The sequence below is a fragment of the Panthera onca genome, chromosome B1, assembly GCF_046562875.1.
Source record: "Panthera onca isolate mPanOnc1 chromosome B1, mPanOnc1 haplotype 2, whole genome shotgun sequence".
Classification (NCBI taxonomy): Eukaryota; Metazoa; Chordata; class Mammalia; order Carnivora; family Felidae; genus Panthera; species Panthera onca.
This window is the reverse complement of record NC_138342.1, coordinates 61,605,303-61,622,529: the sequence shown is the minus strand read 5'-3', so window position 1 is coordinate 61,622,529 and position 17,227 is coordinate 61,605,303. Positions and strand designations below refer to the sequence as shown.

At 39.0% G+C, this 17,227-nt stretch overlaps 1 protein-coding gene across 1 annotated transcript in view; it reads left to right on the top strand.

Annotated features, from left to right (window-relative positions):
* SCARB2 (scavenger receptor class B member 2) overlaps positions 1-17,227 on the top strand; it is a 76,331-nt gene that overhangs the window by 46,540 nt on the left and 12,564 nt on the right. Inside the window, exons 5-7 of the mRNA XM_060654834.3 lie at positions 62-153; positions 9,679-9,798; positions 12,477-12,646. Of these exons, the coding sequence (XP_060510817.1) occupies positions 62-153; positions 9,679-9,798; positions 12,477-12,646 (382 nt within the window). The remainder of the gene's footprint in view (positions 1-61; positions 154-9,678; positions 9,799-12,476; positions 12,647-17,227) is intronic.

Here is a 17,227-nt window from a genome sequence, read left to right as displayed (position 1 = left end):
AGTTGACACGTAAAATTAACCACCACAATTTCTTAAAATGATCGTGTTCACTTATTTTCAGAAAAATGGGACTAATGATGGAGACTATGTTTTTCTAACGGGAGAAGATAATTACCTTGACTTTACAAAGATTGTGGAATGGAATGGAAAAACGTAAGTGTAATGATTTTTACTTTTAATTATTTTTAAAATTTGAATATACTTTTTGAATATATTTAAAGTTTGAAAATTTTAAATTTAAAAAATTTTTGCTTAAATTGCACGTCTCCTTACGCGTTATTTCAAAAGAATTTTAACACTGTCATTTTTTGGGTGTCGCGCTCTATAAATATGTAAAATATCTTATAATTAGTATTTTAGAAATCAGGATTTGGGCAACACACTTTACAGATGAAATATTAGTGCTCTGTAGATTGATCTCAGCCGGGCATGAATTACAAGGGGCAACAAGTTTCACTTTCCTCGTGGTCATTGAATTGATGTGTAGCTGCAACACAGATACTTTAAAACCACTTTGGGGGCACAGGGAAGAGTTTCTCTTTTTAATTTAATTTATGATTGTGTACTGTTTATGTGTTTTTCTTTAAAGATAAAATACATTCGAGTTCACCATTATGGTATTTCAGAAATGTTTTTTTTTTTAACATTACTAAGAAACAAGCTATTTCTAAAAAGGAGCCGAGGCAGTTTGTAGTAAAGCCACGTATAAGACAAGATGATTTCTATAAGAGGAATTAGAAACCTCAGAGAGAAGAAGAGGGTAATTCTTTAGGGACTTAGGCAAGAGGAATTCTGTTGTTGAACATTAAATTTATATCCAAGCTTCCCAGAAAAAAATGGTGTGGAATATAGGGAAACCCTCTGTACTACCTTCACAATTTTTCTGTAAATCTCAAACTATTTTTATTTTTATATATTTTTAATGTTTATTTATTTTTGAGAGAGAGAGGGAGAGAGAGCGAGCATGAGCAGGGTGGGGGTGGAGGCAGAGAGAGAGGGAGACAAAGAATCTGAACCAGGCTCCAGACTCCGAGCTGTCATCACAGAGCCTGACCTGGGGCTCAAACTCGTGAACGTTGAGCCAAAGTCGGATGCTCAACGGACTGAGATATCCAGGCACCTCTCAAACTGTTTTTAAATAAAAAGCTTGTTTAAATTTTAAAAAGTACACATATCCATGTACATAAATGTATATTTGTGCATGTGTACACACACAGACAAACACATACACCAAAATAGATAAGATCCCTGAAAGAATATGTGAGAAACTGGGAACAGTGTTGCCCCTGGATGATCAGGCTTCTGGCCACAGGGAAATTTAGGTGTAAACAGGATATAGCTGGATTTTGTTTTAAACTCAATCTGTTGTTTTCTTCCCAATCTTTCAGTAGCAGAGTGTAATCCTTTTAAATACTTAATATAATTATTGATACAATTATAATATAATGATATGTTATTTAATATATTGGACTTTTTTTCTGGTTTATGCCTATTCTACCCTCAGATTTTATGGTTCATACTTAACAGTTTTTGCTGACAAAATTGAAAGTTGTCTATTGTCTCTTCTCCTCCCAAATAGGACGGTAATGTTACCCATTTTGTAATACATTATACCCATCTTCCATGCTGTTCTTGCCTTCAACTTGTTTCATGTTCTCTGGAAGCCAAATATAAGCAGAATGTTTATCACTTTATAGTAATTAATTAAATGTACCAATGTATTTTATTAATTTTTTTCTTTTTTCTTTCTTGTGCATTTTTATTGAAATTCTACTTAGTTGACACACAGCGGGAGATTAGTTTCAGGTGTAAAATGTAGAGATTCATCACTTCCCTATAACAACCTATATTGTGCACTCCTTAATCCCCATCATCTATTTTTTATTATTTTAAGTTTTTATTTGAATTCTAGTTAGTTAACATATAATATTGGTTCCAGGAGTGGAGTTTAGTGATTCGTCACTTCCATATAATGCCCAGTGCTTGTCATGACAAGTGCCCTCTTTAATATCCATCACCCGTCTAGCCCATCCCCCCCCCCACCTCCCTCCATCAACCGTCTGTTTGTTCTCTATAGTTTTTTCTTAAACATTTATTTATTATTTTTGTGAGAGAGAGAGAGAGAGAGAGCAAGCAGGGGAGGGACAGAGAGAGAGGGAGACACAGAATCTGAAGCAGGCTCCAGGCTCTGAGCTGTCAGCACAGAGCCCAACACGGGGCTCGAACTCACAATCTGTGAGATCATGACCTGAGCCAAAGTCAGATGCTTAACCAACTGAGCCACCAATGCGCCCCATGTTCTCTATAGTTAAGAGTCTCCTATGGGTTGCCTCCCTCTCTCTTATTTTTTTCCCTTCTCTTATGTTCATCTGTTTTGTTCTCTTAAATTCCACATATGAGTGAAATCATGATATTTGTCTTTCTGGGACTGACTTATTTGCTTAGCATAATACACTCTACCTCCATCCATGTTGTTGCACATGGCAAGATTTCATTCCTTCTGATGGCTGAGTAATATGCCATTATATATATGTGTATACACACACACACATACACACACACACACATCACATCACATCTTTATCCATTCATCAGTCAATGGACATTGGAGCTCTTTCCATTACTTGGCCATTGTTGGTAATGCTGTTATAAACATTGGGATGTATGTCTCCTTTCAAATTAGTATTTTTGTATCCTTTAGGTAAATATATAGTAGTGCAATTGCTGGGTCATAGGGTAGTTCTATTTTTAACTTTTTGAGGAACTTCCATATTGTTTTCCAGAGTGGCTGCACCAGTTTGCATTCCCACAAACAGTGTAAGGTGGTTCCCCTTTCCCCACATTGTCACCAACATGTGTTGTTTCCTGTGTTGTCCATTTTAGTCATTCTGACAGATGTGAGGTGGTATCTCATCATGGTTTTGATTTATATTTCCCTGATGATGAGTGATGGTGAGCATCTTTTCATGTGTCTGTTAGCTGTCTGGATCTCTTCTTTGGAAAAATGTCTGTTCATATCTTCTGCCCATTTCTTAACTGGATTATTTGCTTTATGGATGTTGAGCTTGATAAGTTCTTTATAGATTTTGGATACTAACCCTTTATCAGATAGGTCATTTGCAAAGATCTTCTCCCATTCAATGGACTGCCTTTTAGTTTTGTTGACTGTTTCCTTCACTGGGCAGAAGCTTTTTGGCATAATGAAGTCCCAATAGTTCATTTTTGCTTTTGTTTCCCTTGCCTCCAGAGACATGGCTAGCAAGAAGTTGCTGTGGCCAGTTTCAGATAGGTTGCTACCCATGTTCTTCCCCAGTATTTTGATTGTTTCCTGTCTCACACTTAGGTCTTTCATCCGTTTTGAATTTATTTTTGTGTATGATGTAGAAAGTTGTCCAGGTTCATTCTTCTGCATGTTGCTAACCAGTTTTCCCAACACCATTTGTTGAAGAGAATGTCTTTTTTCCATTGAATATTCTTTTCTGCTTTGTCAAAGATTAGTTGATCATATAGTTGTGCGTCTATTTCTGGGTTTTTCTGTTCTGTTCCACTTATCTATGTGTCTGTTTTTGTGCCAGTACCATACTCTCTTGATGATTATAGCTTTGTAATAAAGCTCGAAGTCAGAATTGTGATGTCTCCAGCTTTGCTTTTCTTTTTCAAGATTGCTTTGGCTATTTGGGGTCTTTTATGGTTCCATACAAATTTTAGAATTGTTTGATCTAGTTCTGTGGAAAATGCTGCTGGTATTTTCATAGGGATTGCATTAAATGTGTAGATTGCTTTGGGTAGTATAGACATTTTAACGACATTTATTCTTCCAACCCATGAGCATGGAATGTTTTTCCATTTCTTTGTGTCATTTTCAATTTCTTTAATAAGCTTTCTATAGTTTTCCATGCACAGATCTTTTACCTCTTTGGTTAGGTTTATTCCTAGGTATCTTATGGTTTTTAGTATAATTGTAAATGGGATCAACTTCTTGATTTCTCTTTTTGTGCTGCTTCATTATTGGTGTATAGAAATGCAACAGATTTCTGTACATTGATTTTGTGTCATGTGACTGCTGAATTTCTGTATCAGTTCTAGCAGTTTTTTGGTGGAGTCTTTCAGGTTTTCTACATAGGGTATCATGTCATCTGCAAATAGTGAGAGTTTGACTTTTTCTTGCCAATTTGGATGCCTTTTGTTTCTTTTTGCTCTCTGATTTCTGAGGCTAGCACTTCCAGTACTATGTTAAATAACACTGCTGAGAGTGGACATCCCTGTCTTGTTCCTGACCTTAGAGGAAAAGCTTTCAGTTTTTCTTCATTGAGGATGGTATTAGCTATGAGTCTTTCCTACATGGCCTTTATGATGTTGAGGTATTGTTCCCTCTATCACTACTTTGCCAAAGGCTTTTTATCAAGAATAGATACTATATTTTGTCAAATGCTTTTGCTGCATCTTTTGAGAGGATCATATAGTTCTTGTCTTCTTTTATTAATGTGGTATATCATGTTGATTGATTTTTGAATATTGAATCTACCCTGCAGCCCAGGAATGAATCTCACTTGATCATGATGAATAGTTCTTTTAATGTTCAGTTGGATTCAGTTTACTAGTATCTTACTGAGAATTTTTACATCTGTGCTCATCAGGGATATTGGCCTGTAATTCTCCCGTTTAGTGGAGAATTCTCCCTTCGTCCTGGTTTTGGAATCAAGGTAATGCTGGCCTCATAGAATGAGTTTGGAAATTTTCCTTCCATTTATATTTTTTGAAACAGTTTGATTTCACTCTTTTTTAAATGTTTGGTAGAATTCCCCTGGAAAGCCATATGGCCCTGGACTTTTGTTTGTTGGGAGATTTTTTTATTTGATTCAGTTTCTTTGCTGGTGATCAATTTGTTCAGATTTTCTATTTCTTCTTGTTGTATCTTTGGTCATTTATGTGTTTATTGGAGTTTCTCCATTTTTTTCCATATTGCCCAGTTTGTTGGCATATCGTTTTTCATAATATTCTCTTATAATTGTGTTTCTATGGTGTTGGTTGTGAGGTCTCCTCCTTCATTCATGATTTTATTTATTTAGGTCCTTTCTGTTTTCTTTTTGATAAGTATGGCTAGGGGTTTATTGATTTTATTAATTCTTTGCAAGAGCCAGCTCTTAGTTTTGTTGATCTGTTCTAATGTGTTTTTTGTTTGTTTGTTTGTTTGTTTCTCTATCATTTATTTCTGCTCAAATCTTTATTATTTCCCTTCTTCTGCTGCCTTTAGGCTTTATTTGCTGTTTCTTTTCTGGCTCCTTTAAGTGTAAAGTTAGGTTGTATATTTGAGACTTTTCTTGTTTCTTGATAGGCCTGTATTGCTATATACTTCCTTCCTATGACAGCTTTTACTACATCCCAGAGATTTTGGACTGTCATGTTTTCATTTTCATTTGCTTCCATGTATTTTAAAGTTTATTCTTTAATTTCCTGGTTAACCCATTCATTCTTTTTTTGTTTTAATGTTTATTTATTCATTTTAGAAAGAAATAGAGGGAGATGCAGAGAGAAAGGGAAACAGAATCCCAAGCAGGCTCCACATTGTCAGTGCAGAGCCCAATGAGGGGCTTGAAGCCACAGACTGCAAGATCATGATCCAAGCCGAAATCAAGCACTGGACACTCAACTGACTGAGCCACCCAGTCATTCTTTAGTAGAATGTTCTTTAACCTCCATGTATTATGGTCTCTCCAAATTTTTTCTTGTGGTTGACTTCAAGTTTCATAGCCTTGTGGTCTGAAAATATGCATGGTATGATCTCAGTCTTTTTGTACTAGTTGAGGCCTGATTTGTGACCCAGTATGCAATCTATTCTGGAGAATGTTGCATGTGCACTCGAAAATAATGTGTATTCTGCTGCTTTAGGATGAAATGTTCCAAATATATCTGTTAAGTCCATCTGTTGTGTCACTCAAAGCCATTGTTTCCTTGTTGATTTTCTGCTTAGATGATCTGTCCCTGCTGTAAGTGGGGTATTAAAAATTCCCTACCATTATTGTACTGTTATCAATGAGTTTCTTTGTGTTTTTTTTTTTGATTGATGTATATATTTGCATATTTCCAAGTTGGGGCATAAATATTTATGATTGTTAGATCTTCTTGTTGGGTAGGCCCCTTTATTATGATATAGTGTCCTTCATTTCTTGTTACACTCTTTGGTTTAAAATCTAGTTGGTCTGATACAGGTATGGCTACTCTGGCTTTCTTTGGACATCCATTAGCATGATAACTGGTTTTTTATTCCCTCACTTTCAATCTGGAGGTGTCTTTATGTCTAAACTTGGTCTCTCGTAGGAAGCATTTAGATGGGTCTTGGTTTTTGTTTTTTGTTTTTTGTTTCTGTTTTTTTAATCCATCTGATGCCCATGTCGTTTGATTGGAGCATTTAGTCCATTTACATTCAGAGTAATTATTGATAAATAAGAATTTAGTACCATTGTGTTACCTCTAAAGTCACTGTTGCTAGAGATTTTCTCTGTTCCTTTCTAGTCTTTGTTGCTTTTGGCCTTTCTTTCCTACTCAATGAGTCCCCTTTACTATTTATTGCAGGGCTGGTTTAGTGGCCATGAACTTCTTTAGTTTTTGTTTGTCTGAGAAACTCTTTATCTGTCCTTCTATTCTGAATGACAGCCTTGCTGGATAAAGGATTCTTGGCTGCATATTTTTCCCAGTCAGCACATTGAATATATCATGCCACTCCCTTCTGGCTTGTCAAGTTTCTGTGGAGAGATCTGTTGCTAACCTTATTTGTCTTCCCTTATAGGTTAGGGATTTATTTTCCCTTACTGCTTTCAGGATTTTTTGCTCATCTCCGTATTTTGCAAATTTTACTGTGATGTGTCCTGGTGTTGGCCTGCTTTTGTTGATTTTGATGGGAGTTCTGTGTACCTTTTGGATTTGGATGTCTGTTTCCTTCCCCAAATGAGGGAACTTTTTGGCTATAATTCACTCGAATAAACCTTCTGCCCTCTTTCCCTTCTCTTCTTCTGAGACTAATATGATACAAATGTTATTATGCTTTATGGAGTCACTGAATTCCCTAAGTCTACATTTGTGATCCAATATTTTTCTTCCCCTCTATTTTTCAGCTTCATTATTTTCTATAACTTTATCCTCTATATCACTTAATCTGCTTCTTCCATCTTTGTGGTCATTACATCCAGTTGGTTTTGCATCTCAGTTATAGCATTTTTTATTTCAGCCTGACTAGTTTTCAGGTCTTATATCTCTGTGGTAAGGAACTCTCCCTGGTATCTTCTGTACTTTTCTCATACTTTTCTATACTTCTTGTTCTTTCTTTTGGGATGAATTCCTCCATCTTGGCATTTTGTCTAGGTGTCTGTCTTCTGTGTATTAGGAAAACCTGTTATGTTTCCCACTCCTGACAGTAATGTCTGTATTATTTTTTTTAATGAATTTTAAGGTCAGATTGGCTTCCATACAACACCCGGTGCTCATCCCAATAGGTGCCCTCCTCGATGCCCATCACCCACTTTCCCCTCTCTCCCACCCCCATCGATCCTCAGTTTATTCTCAGTTTTTAAGAGTCTCTTATGATTTGGCTCAAGTAATGTCTATATTAAAAAGACATTCTATTCTGCCTAGTGCCTGATGCTTCAGAAAATGTTTCTGGTGTATGTTGTGTGTGATCTGCTGTTGTGTTTTGGCAGCTCTTTCCCTCAGATCAGTCTTCTGCAGAATTTCTCCTTGCAGAATGGGGATTGTTTGGATCTTGTCCACTGTGTGGCAAGTTTTAATTAGTGTATTTTGGTCTGCTTGTCAAGAGGCTAGATCCTATATCCCCTAGACTGAAACTCTGCAGCACTCTGTGGTCAGTAGACCTGGTGGGTGCAAGGGGTTTGTGCTAGTCTCCTGGGGGAGGAGCCTACTGCTGCTCTGGCTCTCAGTGACACTTGTCCTAGTAAAACACAAAACAAAGCAAAACAAACCAAAAACATCTGCAGAATGCAGTGGAGCAGGGCTTAGTATATGAGGCTCAAGCCTCTACTGTGGGCATTGTGCCTCTGTCTGAAGTCTGTCTGTGCTGATGGGTGCAGTGAAAAATGGCGTCAGCCAGCTCTCATCCCTGGAGAGGGGAGTTCATGCCTGCTGCTCTTCAGGAAGCCCTCACGGAAGAGCAAACAATCTCTCCCTCATTTGTCCCAGGCTTCCCTCAGATCCCTGCTTCACCCTGTCTGTGTCCCAGCCATCTGCCCACATGGCAGCACAGTGCTCCGGTGTGCCTGCTGGGTTTCAAAACTCCCAAGTTTTAGGGACCCAGAGTGGCATGGACCCACACTAATCCTCTGGGAGAGGGTCTCACTGTACTGTGGCTAGTGCCGGTTTGTCCCAGAAGGGCAGTCACTTGAAGGCATGGGGGTTGTAGTTTATGGTAAAGCGCAGCAAAAAGTCAGTGTCTCAGTTATCTGCCCTCAGCAGGCACCTCTGCTCCTCTGCTAATGAATGGGGCAGCTCAGTGGAGCCCACCGGCTCTTTTGTCCAGGAAGGGGAACTGTCTCTCCCAGTGTGACCCAGGGGGTCCTCAGAGCACACTGTCTGTTCCCGGGCCTCTGCCTTCCTTCCCCACAGGAGCACCTCTACATCCACCAGTCTCCATCCCCGGGGTGACACAGACCTCTGAAACTTCAGACTTTGGGCTCCACTGCTTATAAAATCTTGCAGTTATCAGCGCCTCTCATTTTCCCTATCAATGGTCTTGGGGAAGTGTTTTTCTTGTGCAATGCCCTGCATGCTGTGTTGTCTCTCTCTCTCTCTCTCTCTCTCTGTCTCTGATCAGGGCTCCCTCCCCTCCACAGCACCAGTGATTCTTTTCTCCCCCAGATCACATCTCCACACCTCCTACCTTCCACAATGTGGCCTCTTTTCTCCCTATAGTTGTGCACTTTGTTCTCTCAGTCTCAGATGGATTTCCTGGGTGTTCACAATGATTTGGTATTTATCTAGCTGTGTTTGAGGGAGGCGGCAACTATAAGGTGCTCCTACTACTCTGCCATCTTAATGCCTTCCTTAAGAGCTGAACATACCTGTCCTGAGGTCACCTGTCAGTGAGCTAGCTCTGAACAAGGCTATTGTTCATGCTAAATTGAATCAATGTTTTAAGAAAAAGGGTATTTTAAGCCTCTGCATCAGATACTCTTTCTTGAAGAAAGGGAAGAGGATGTTTCTGGATGTTGCCTCTATCAGAACTGATTTGGGGATCAGGTGCCTACTATTCCCCCTCTTGATCCAGTCCCTAACCATCACCCCCCTTGTTTCTGTGTATGAATAAGATACTGTGGGTAGCTGGCTCCCAATTAAGGCTTAAAAAGTCCTGACCATCTGAAAAAAACTCTCAAGTCAAATTTGATCATCTTGGGGCACCTGGATGGCTCAGTCAGTTAAGTGCTGGACTTTGGCTCAGGTCATGATCTCACAGTTCATGGGGTCAAGCCCCGCATCGAACTCTATGCTGACAGCTCTGAACCTGGAGCCTACTTCAGATTCTGTGTCTCCCTCTCTCTCTGCCCCTTCTCAGCTCATATTCTCTCTCTCTCTCTCTCTCTCTCTCTCTCTCTCCCTCTCAAAAATAAATAAACATTAAAAAAATGTAAAAATTTTATCATCTTGACCCTTTCTTGTGCGTATCAATTCCAGGTCACTTGACTGGTGGACAACTGACAAGTGCAATATGATTAATGGAACAGACGGAGATTCTTTTCACCCGTTAATAAACAAAGATGAAATTCTTTATGTCTTCCCATCTGAGTTTTGCAGGTAAGGACTTTATAAATAGGTTATTTGACTACAAAACCCCTCAAAATGTGAGGAATATATGCAGCTACCCTTAACAGGCATGGCCATTTGTGCTTAATCAGTGATAAATGCTGATGGCATATTGAGAGACAGTGTGGTATAGTGGTTCACAGGCTCCAGAGCCTGACTGCATTGGCTCGTTTGAATACCAGCTCCAACACTTACAGCTCAGTGACCTTGGGAAAGTTATTCAACCACTCTGTGCCTCACTTTCCTCATTGGTAAAATAAGGATAGCTGTCTACCTTAGGAGTTGTTATATGAGGACAAATGAGTTACAGTTAGTAGAGCACTTAGCCCAGGGCATGTCAGAGAGTAAACAATGTTAAGTGATGGCTCTGAGTTATTATGATATGCTCTGTCAAGCACGAAACTTGACCTGGTCTTCTTCCAGTCAACAGATAACCTCTGTATAGAAGATAAATAAATCAAACTGCTGTCCCTATTTCAGAGTTTATAGGTATTAGCTATCACCTTCCCTTAGATCATTCCTGCTCTCACTTGCCCCGTAAGCTCTCTCTCTCTCTCTCTCTCCACCTGGTCCTTCATGATTATGGCTCCTATTTGGGAAGAAGGCATCCTGCTCTCCACCCTGATTCCCATTCCCCCCATCACCATTGCCCTTTCTCCGCCCTTCACCCTCAAACTACCCAAATGAATGTCTGACTCATATAGTCTCCATATCCTCCCCACTCACCCAAGCCAGGCTTTTTATGAAACTTCTCAAATTCCCAAGTGACCTAGCTGCATTTGATGCTGTTGATTCAATATTATCAAGAATTGCTGTTCTGGTGGTGTTTCATAGCTTACATAATTGCACCACCTACCCAGCCAGACCTGCCAGAAATATTGTCGATACTATAAATCTCCTTCCTCTCCTGCATAGAATCTGCTACCAGGTGCTGGGATGCCTTCTCAGAAATAGCTCTTGTATTGGCCCCCACCTGTCCGTCCCTGCTGCCTGTGCCATGGTTCACACCCTTCCAGCTCTCCCACAGAAATACCACAGCCCCCCTCTAGCTGGCTGCCCTTGTCCATACATATTTGTGGGAGGACTGAAGGAACAGAAAATGCATTTGAATGCAGTGAGTGAAATAAGACAAACTGGAAAGGTAGTAGGAGGCTCATTAAAAGATTTGGCACAGAGGAAACACATTCTTATCTGGCATAACCACTTTTGAAGGGCCATTTGGTAATTATTAGTAAAGCCAAAGACATGCAAACTCCATGGTGCTTCACTGTTCTCCTACATAAGCTCGCTGGCCTGAAGAACCCTTGTATAGACGTGTAAGGAGGCATACACAGAAAAGTCCATTGCATCACACTCTTAGTAGTGAAAAATTGGAAGCAATCTAAGTCTCTATAAAAAGAATATAAACAAATTGTGTATTCATATGATGTAATATCATGTAAGATTTAAAATGTAAGAATCAGACTGTAATATTATAAATCTCAATAATGAGATATTATATCAATATTATAAATCTCAATGATGTTGAATGAAAAAGCAAATTACAGGAAAAGAACACGGTGTACTGTGTATAGAACACATAAAAGTAGCAGACGATGCCACATGTTGTTTATGAATGTGCACGTTTGTGAAAGGATGAACACCGGCAAGGGAGGGATGAACCCCAAGTTCAGGACAGTGGCTACCTCTGGGGATGCAGAGGACTGGAATCAGGAGGACTGGAATCAGGAGTGTTATACAGATAGCTGCAGTTATAGCCATAATATATTTTTTATTTACCTGGCTAGTATTTGTTGTAAAAGGTATTTATTATAATACTTTCTCTATTTTTCCATTTGCCTAAAATATTTTATTTAGGAAATGCTATAGGGGTGGGATGTGACTGGGAGGCAGCTCCGATGTTGTCCCAAACCCTGCGAGACATGCCCCACCTCTGATTCAAAGATGAAAAAGCCAGACCCAGAAAGCAATTCCTTTGGGCTTCAGATGAAGGACCACTTGAGACAGTGTCTGTCAGAGTGCTCTGTCACTCAGGCGCTATGCAAATACAAGGGTGGTTAGTATTATGTGCGATCACTGATGCTCAGTAAGGACTCAAGACAAAATTAAGTTGAACTCCGTTGAAATAAATGGCTGAAATAATAAACATTGAAATGAATTCCAGAATATGGACACTATTTTTATTTGAGGTAAATGGGTATCAGTATACATTCAAATCAAAGATCTGTCTAATGGGGCACTTTTCAAGTGCTTACAAAATCTACCCAGCCGAGCCCTTTGTGACCTTTTCTGCTTTTGCTTTGCCTCTGCCCTTGCTTCTGCTTCATCCACGCTGGCACGTGTCCATGCTGGTCTAGACGACTCTTTTATTTCTTTCGATGTGAGGCTCCATCCTAAATGTCATCTTAATATTCTACCACACATTTTTTTTTTCTTGGCCTTGTTTAGCTATTACTACAGTTGCTACCTCTTAAACAAATTTTGTTATGATTCACCGTCTGCACTGAGTGGGTTGAGTTCCTTTCAAACTTTCTTTTGTAGCTTCGTTCACCGCTTTACCCTGTAAGCTTTAACCATGTTGTACCTGAGAACGGTTGTTAACTTACTGGTTCGGGGCCAGTTACACTGACCAGAGCCCACACTGACTTTTCATTCTTCCTTCCTAACAGATCAGTGTATATAACCTTCAGTGACTTTGAGAGTGTGCAGGGACTGCCTGCTTTTCGGTATAAGGTGCCTAGAGAAGTACTAGCCAATACCTCGGACAATGCCGGCTTCTGTATACCTAAAGGAAACTGCCTGGGCTCAGGAGTTTTGAATATCAGCATCTGCAAGAATGGTAAGAGCTCAGAGAAGGGACATACTTATGAGTGTCTAGAATGAAGGGTTAGTGTTCTTCAATAAAAGAATGTTGTCAGCCCAAACGAAAGAGTGATTCTGGCTTTTCAAGAATAATATTTCACAATATGGCTATAGAATGGTAAAAAAAAAATTACTGGCTTTTCTGTAATGCTTGTTTTTTTTTTTTTTCAATTAAGGTTTAATTGACATATAACATTTTATTAGTTTCAGTATACAATGCAACAATTCAATATTTGTACGTATTATAAAATGATCACTGCAGGGATGCCTGGGTGGCTCAGTCAGTTAAGTGTCGACTCTTGATTTCGGCTCAGGTCATGATCTCACGGTTTGTGAGTTTGAGCCCCACGTTGGTCTCTGTACTGACAGCTCAGAGCCTGGAGCCTTCTTCGGATTCTGTATCTCCCTCTCTCTCTCTGCCCCTCCCCCACTTATGCTCTGTATCTATCTCTCTCAAAAATCAATAAACATTAAAAAAAAAATTTTAAGTCTATTTTGTCTGATGTAATTATAGCTACCCCAGCTTTCTTTTGATTTCCAGTTGCTTGGAACATCTTTTTTCTTCCCTTTACTTTCAGTCTGTGTGTGTCCTTGCATCTGAAGTGAGTCTCTTTAAGCAGCATATGGATGGGTCTTACATTTTTAGCCATTCAGCCACTCTGTCTTTTAATTGAAGAGTTTAGTCCATTTACATTTAAAGTAATTATTGCTAAGTATAGACTTATTGGCATTTTGTTCATTATTTTCTGGCAGTTTTGTAGTTCCTCTGTTCCTTTCTTCTTTCTCTTGTGTAATGCTTCATATTTCTAGAATGCCCTGTTGTGTTCTTTCTGCGCAGTAGTTTAGAAGTTTTTTTTTTTTTTAATGTTTATTTTTTTTTTTATTTATTTTTTTTTTTTTAACGTTTATTTATTTTGGAGACAGAGAGTGAATGGGGGAGGGTCAGAGAGAGAGGGAGACACAGAATCGGAAGCAGGCTCCAGGCTCTGAGCCGTCAGCACAGAGCCCGACGCGGGGCTCGAACTCACGGACCGAGAGATCATGACCCGAGCTGAAGCCGGACGCCCAACCGACCAAGCCACCCAGGCGCCCCTTTTAATGTTTATTTTTAAGAGAGAGAGAAAGAGGGAGCATGAGCAGGGGAGGGTCAGAGAGAAAGACACAGAATCCGAAGCAGGCTCCAGGCTCCAAACTGTCAGCACAGAGCCTAACACAGAACTCAAACTCATGAACCTCGAGATCATGACCTGAGCTGAAGTCAGATGCTTAACCGACTGAGCCAGCCGGTCACCCCTAGAAGTCTTAATAGTGATAATGGCTCATGTTCACTGAACACTTACACAAATCACTGTTCACTAGTCATTGTTCTAAGTGGTTTACATATTTACATTTAGTTAATACATGTAAGCACGAACTGATTATCATTAACAAAAGCCTTTTCTTCATCTTAAGAACTAACTTTAACAATCATATGTTGCAAAATTATTCACAATATTCTTACTAGATTGGCATCCAGAGGCCTCTTTTTATAATTGTGGAAACCAGAGCTCAGACAGGGAAGATGATTTTTATAAAATTCTTATTTCTGAGAAAATCCCTACTAGAACTTAGGGACTTCTTCTGTTGCTACTGTGATACTTCTTAGGCTACAATTCCTCTTTAAAGTTTCTTTGGAGAAATTTTGTAACCCCTCTCTCCTGAATAAAGTTGTCTTTATCTCCTAAATAAAGTAATGTGCTAATTTTTTCCCCTCTTACCTAATTTTCTTGAAAAATCTCCTTTTGGGGTAAGTCTTCAGTCAGCAGTATACCTCACTGTCTTTGTCTGATAGAGCAGTGGCTTCAAAACCTGGCCTTGCATGAGGATTATCTGGAGGGTTCTTAAAAATATATGTCCCAGGGCCCCATACTAGGCCCCAGAACCTGTATTTTTAACATGAGCTCCAGGTGATTCTCATAAAGATGGTGCCTAGGCAGTTGGGAACCACTGTGTGGGGACAGTGGAGATAAGACCAAAGGCAAATGGGAACAAGTGCCTGCTTCTGCCCTCTCCTGCTTTCTTACTGGGGGAATGGCCCTGAAATAGCGCCCTGCCCACTTAGTCCATGTGCCTCTGGCTCAAGGCGCAAATGCAGACGTATTTTTTCTCATTGTTTCGTTAACATTCTGCTTCCTCAAGAAGTTGATGTTAGAGTCAACAAAGATTCTACTTGGCAACACTCAACAACTACAGTCCATTTCTCTTGCGTCTTATGTATTCCCAGATGTGGACGGAAAAGTTAAACTCTCTAGAATTATCCTCAAGGGTTTTGAATCCCCCCGGACAACATTTTGGATTGTGGGATGAGGGAGTGTTCTGGAGTCAGTAGATCTGGGTTTGATTCAGATTCTGTTTGTTAGCATGTTAGCCAAGGTGATTAAGGAGGATTCTAGACTTCAGTCTTCTAATCTGTAATATGGGGGTGATGATAACTTCCTTGGAAAGCTGAGGGAAGGTTAGACATAATGTATACAAAACACCCAAGACGGTGTCTGGCCCTTACTGAATTCTTAATAAATCTTTGAAAATACATTTTAAAGATCATTGTAGGTCACAAAGAAGGAAACTATGGCTTTGTGAAACTGTTTAGTGAACAGTTTCTTCCTAAACAAAACACATGGATGTGACAGATGATATGTATCTTGAGCCATGGCTAGTAGATATGTAAGCAAATCTAAATTATTTGGCAATAAGTTAACTTCTCCAAATATATGTTTCCATGGCAGCAATTATTGGATCCCTCTCTCTTCTTCAATAGCGTAATCTACAGTAGGTTTCCTTTAATAACTTGTTTTCCTATTTGTGCCTTTTTTTAAAAAAATCTTATTGAAATATATATGACATACTGCATTACATTAGTTTCAGGTGCACAACATAGTCATTTGACAATTCTGTACATTAATGTTCCCCACAACAAGTATAGTCACCGTCTGTCACTATACAAGGTTATTACAATATTATTGACTCTAATCCCTATGCTGTACTATTGATCTCTGTGACTTATTTATTTTATAACTGGAAGTTTGTACTTCTTAATCCCCTTCACCTATTTCACCCAACTCTCCCAGCCACCTACCCTCTGGCAACCACCAAATTGTTCTCTATTTATGAGTCTGTGGTTTTTTTGTTTGTTCATTTGTTTTGACTTTTAGATACTGCAAATCAGTGGAAGTATATGGTATTTGTCTTTCTCTGTCTGACTTATTTCACTTAGCATAATATGCTCTAGGTCCATCCATGTTGTCACAAATGGCAAGATGTCATTCTTTTTATGCCTTAGTAATATTCCATTGTATATAGATAACACATCTTCTTTACCTATTCCTCTATTGATGGATGCTTAGTTTGCTTCCATACTTTGGCTGTTGTAAGGGATGCTTCAGTGATCATAGGATTGCATTTATTTTTTAACATTAGTACTTTCATTTTCTTTGGGTAAATGAAACAGGTGTGAAGTGATATCTCCTTGGGGTTTTGGTTTGCATTTCTCGGATGATTAGTGATATTGAGCATCTTCTCATGTGTCTATTGGCCATCTAGATGTCTTCTTTGGAGAGATGTCTATTCAGGTCCTCTGCCCATTTTTTCAACAGGTTATTTGGTTTTTTGGTGTTGATTTGTATGCGTTCTTTATGTATTTTGGATACTAACCGGATATATTCTTTGCAAATACCTTGTCAGTAGGTTTCCTCTTTGTTTTGTTGATGGTTTTCTTTGCTGTGCAAAAGGATTTTGTTTTCGTGTAGTCCCCATAGTTTATTTTTGCTTTTGTTTCCCTTGCCAGAGGAGACACACCTATAAATATGCTGTTAAGGCCTATGTCCAAGACATTACTGCCTATGTTTTCTTCTAGTTTTATGGTTTCAGGTCTCATAGTTAGCTCTTTAATCTGTTTTGAGTTTATTTTGGTGTATGGTGTAAGAAAGTGGTCCGGTTTCATTTTTTTACACGTAGCTGTCCAGTTTCCTCAACACGATTTATTAAAGAGATTGCCTTTTCCCCATTGTCTGTTCTTGCCTCCTTTGTCATAGATTAATTGACCATGTAAATGTGGGTTTATTTCTGGCCTATTCTGTTCTGTTGATCTATGTGTCTGTTTCTGTGCCAGTTCCATACTGTTTTGGTTAATACAGCTTTGTAGTATATCTTTAAATCTGGGGCTGTGATACTTCCAGCTTTGTTTTTCTTTCTCAAGATTGCTAGGGCTATTCAGGGTCTTTTGTAGATTCATACCCATTTTAGGATTATTTGTTCTAGTGCTGTGAAAAATACCATTGGTATTTTGATAGGAGTTGCATTGATTCTATAGATTGCTTTGGGCATTATGGACATTCTCTATTTGATTCTTAAAATGAATAGGAAAAAATAAATAAAAGAAAAAAATGGAGTCTTCATATGGTCAGACCTTGATCTAGTCAGAGGCTGGGCAGATAGCATGACCAGGCAAAGTCTTAAAAGTCTGTGTCAACATATGCAGGAGAAGAAAGCCTGTCTTAGGTTAACCAAGAAAAACAGAAAA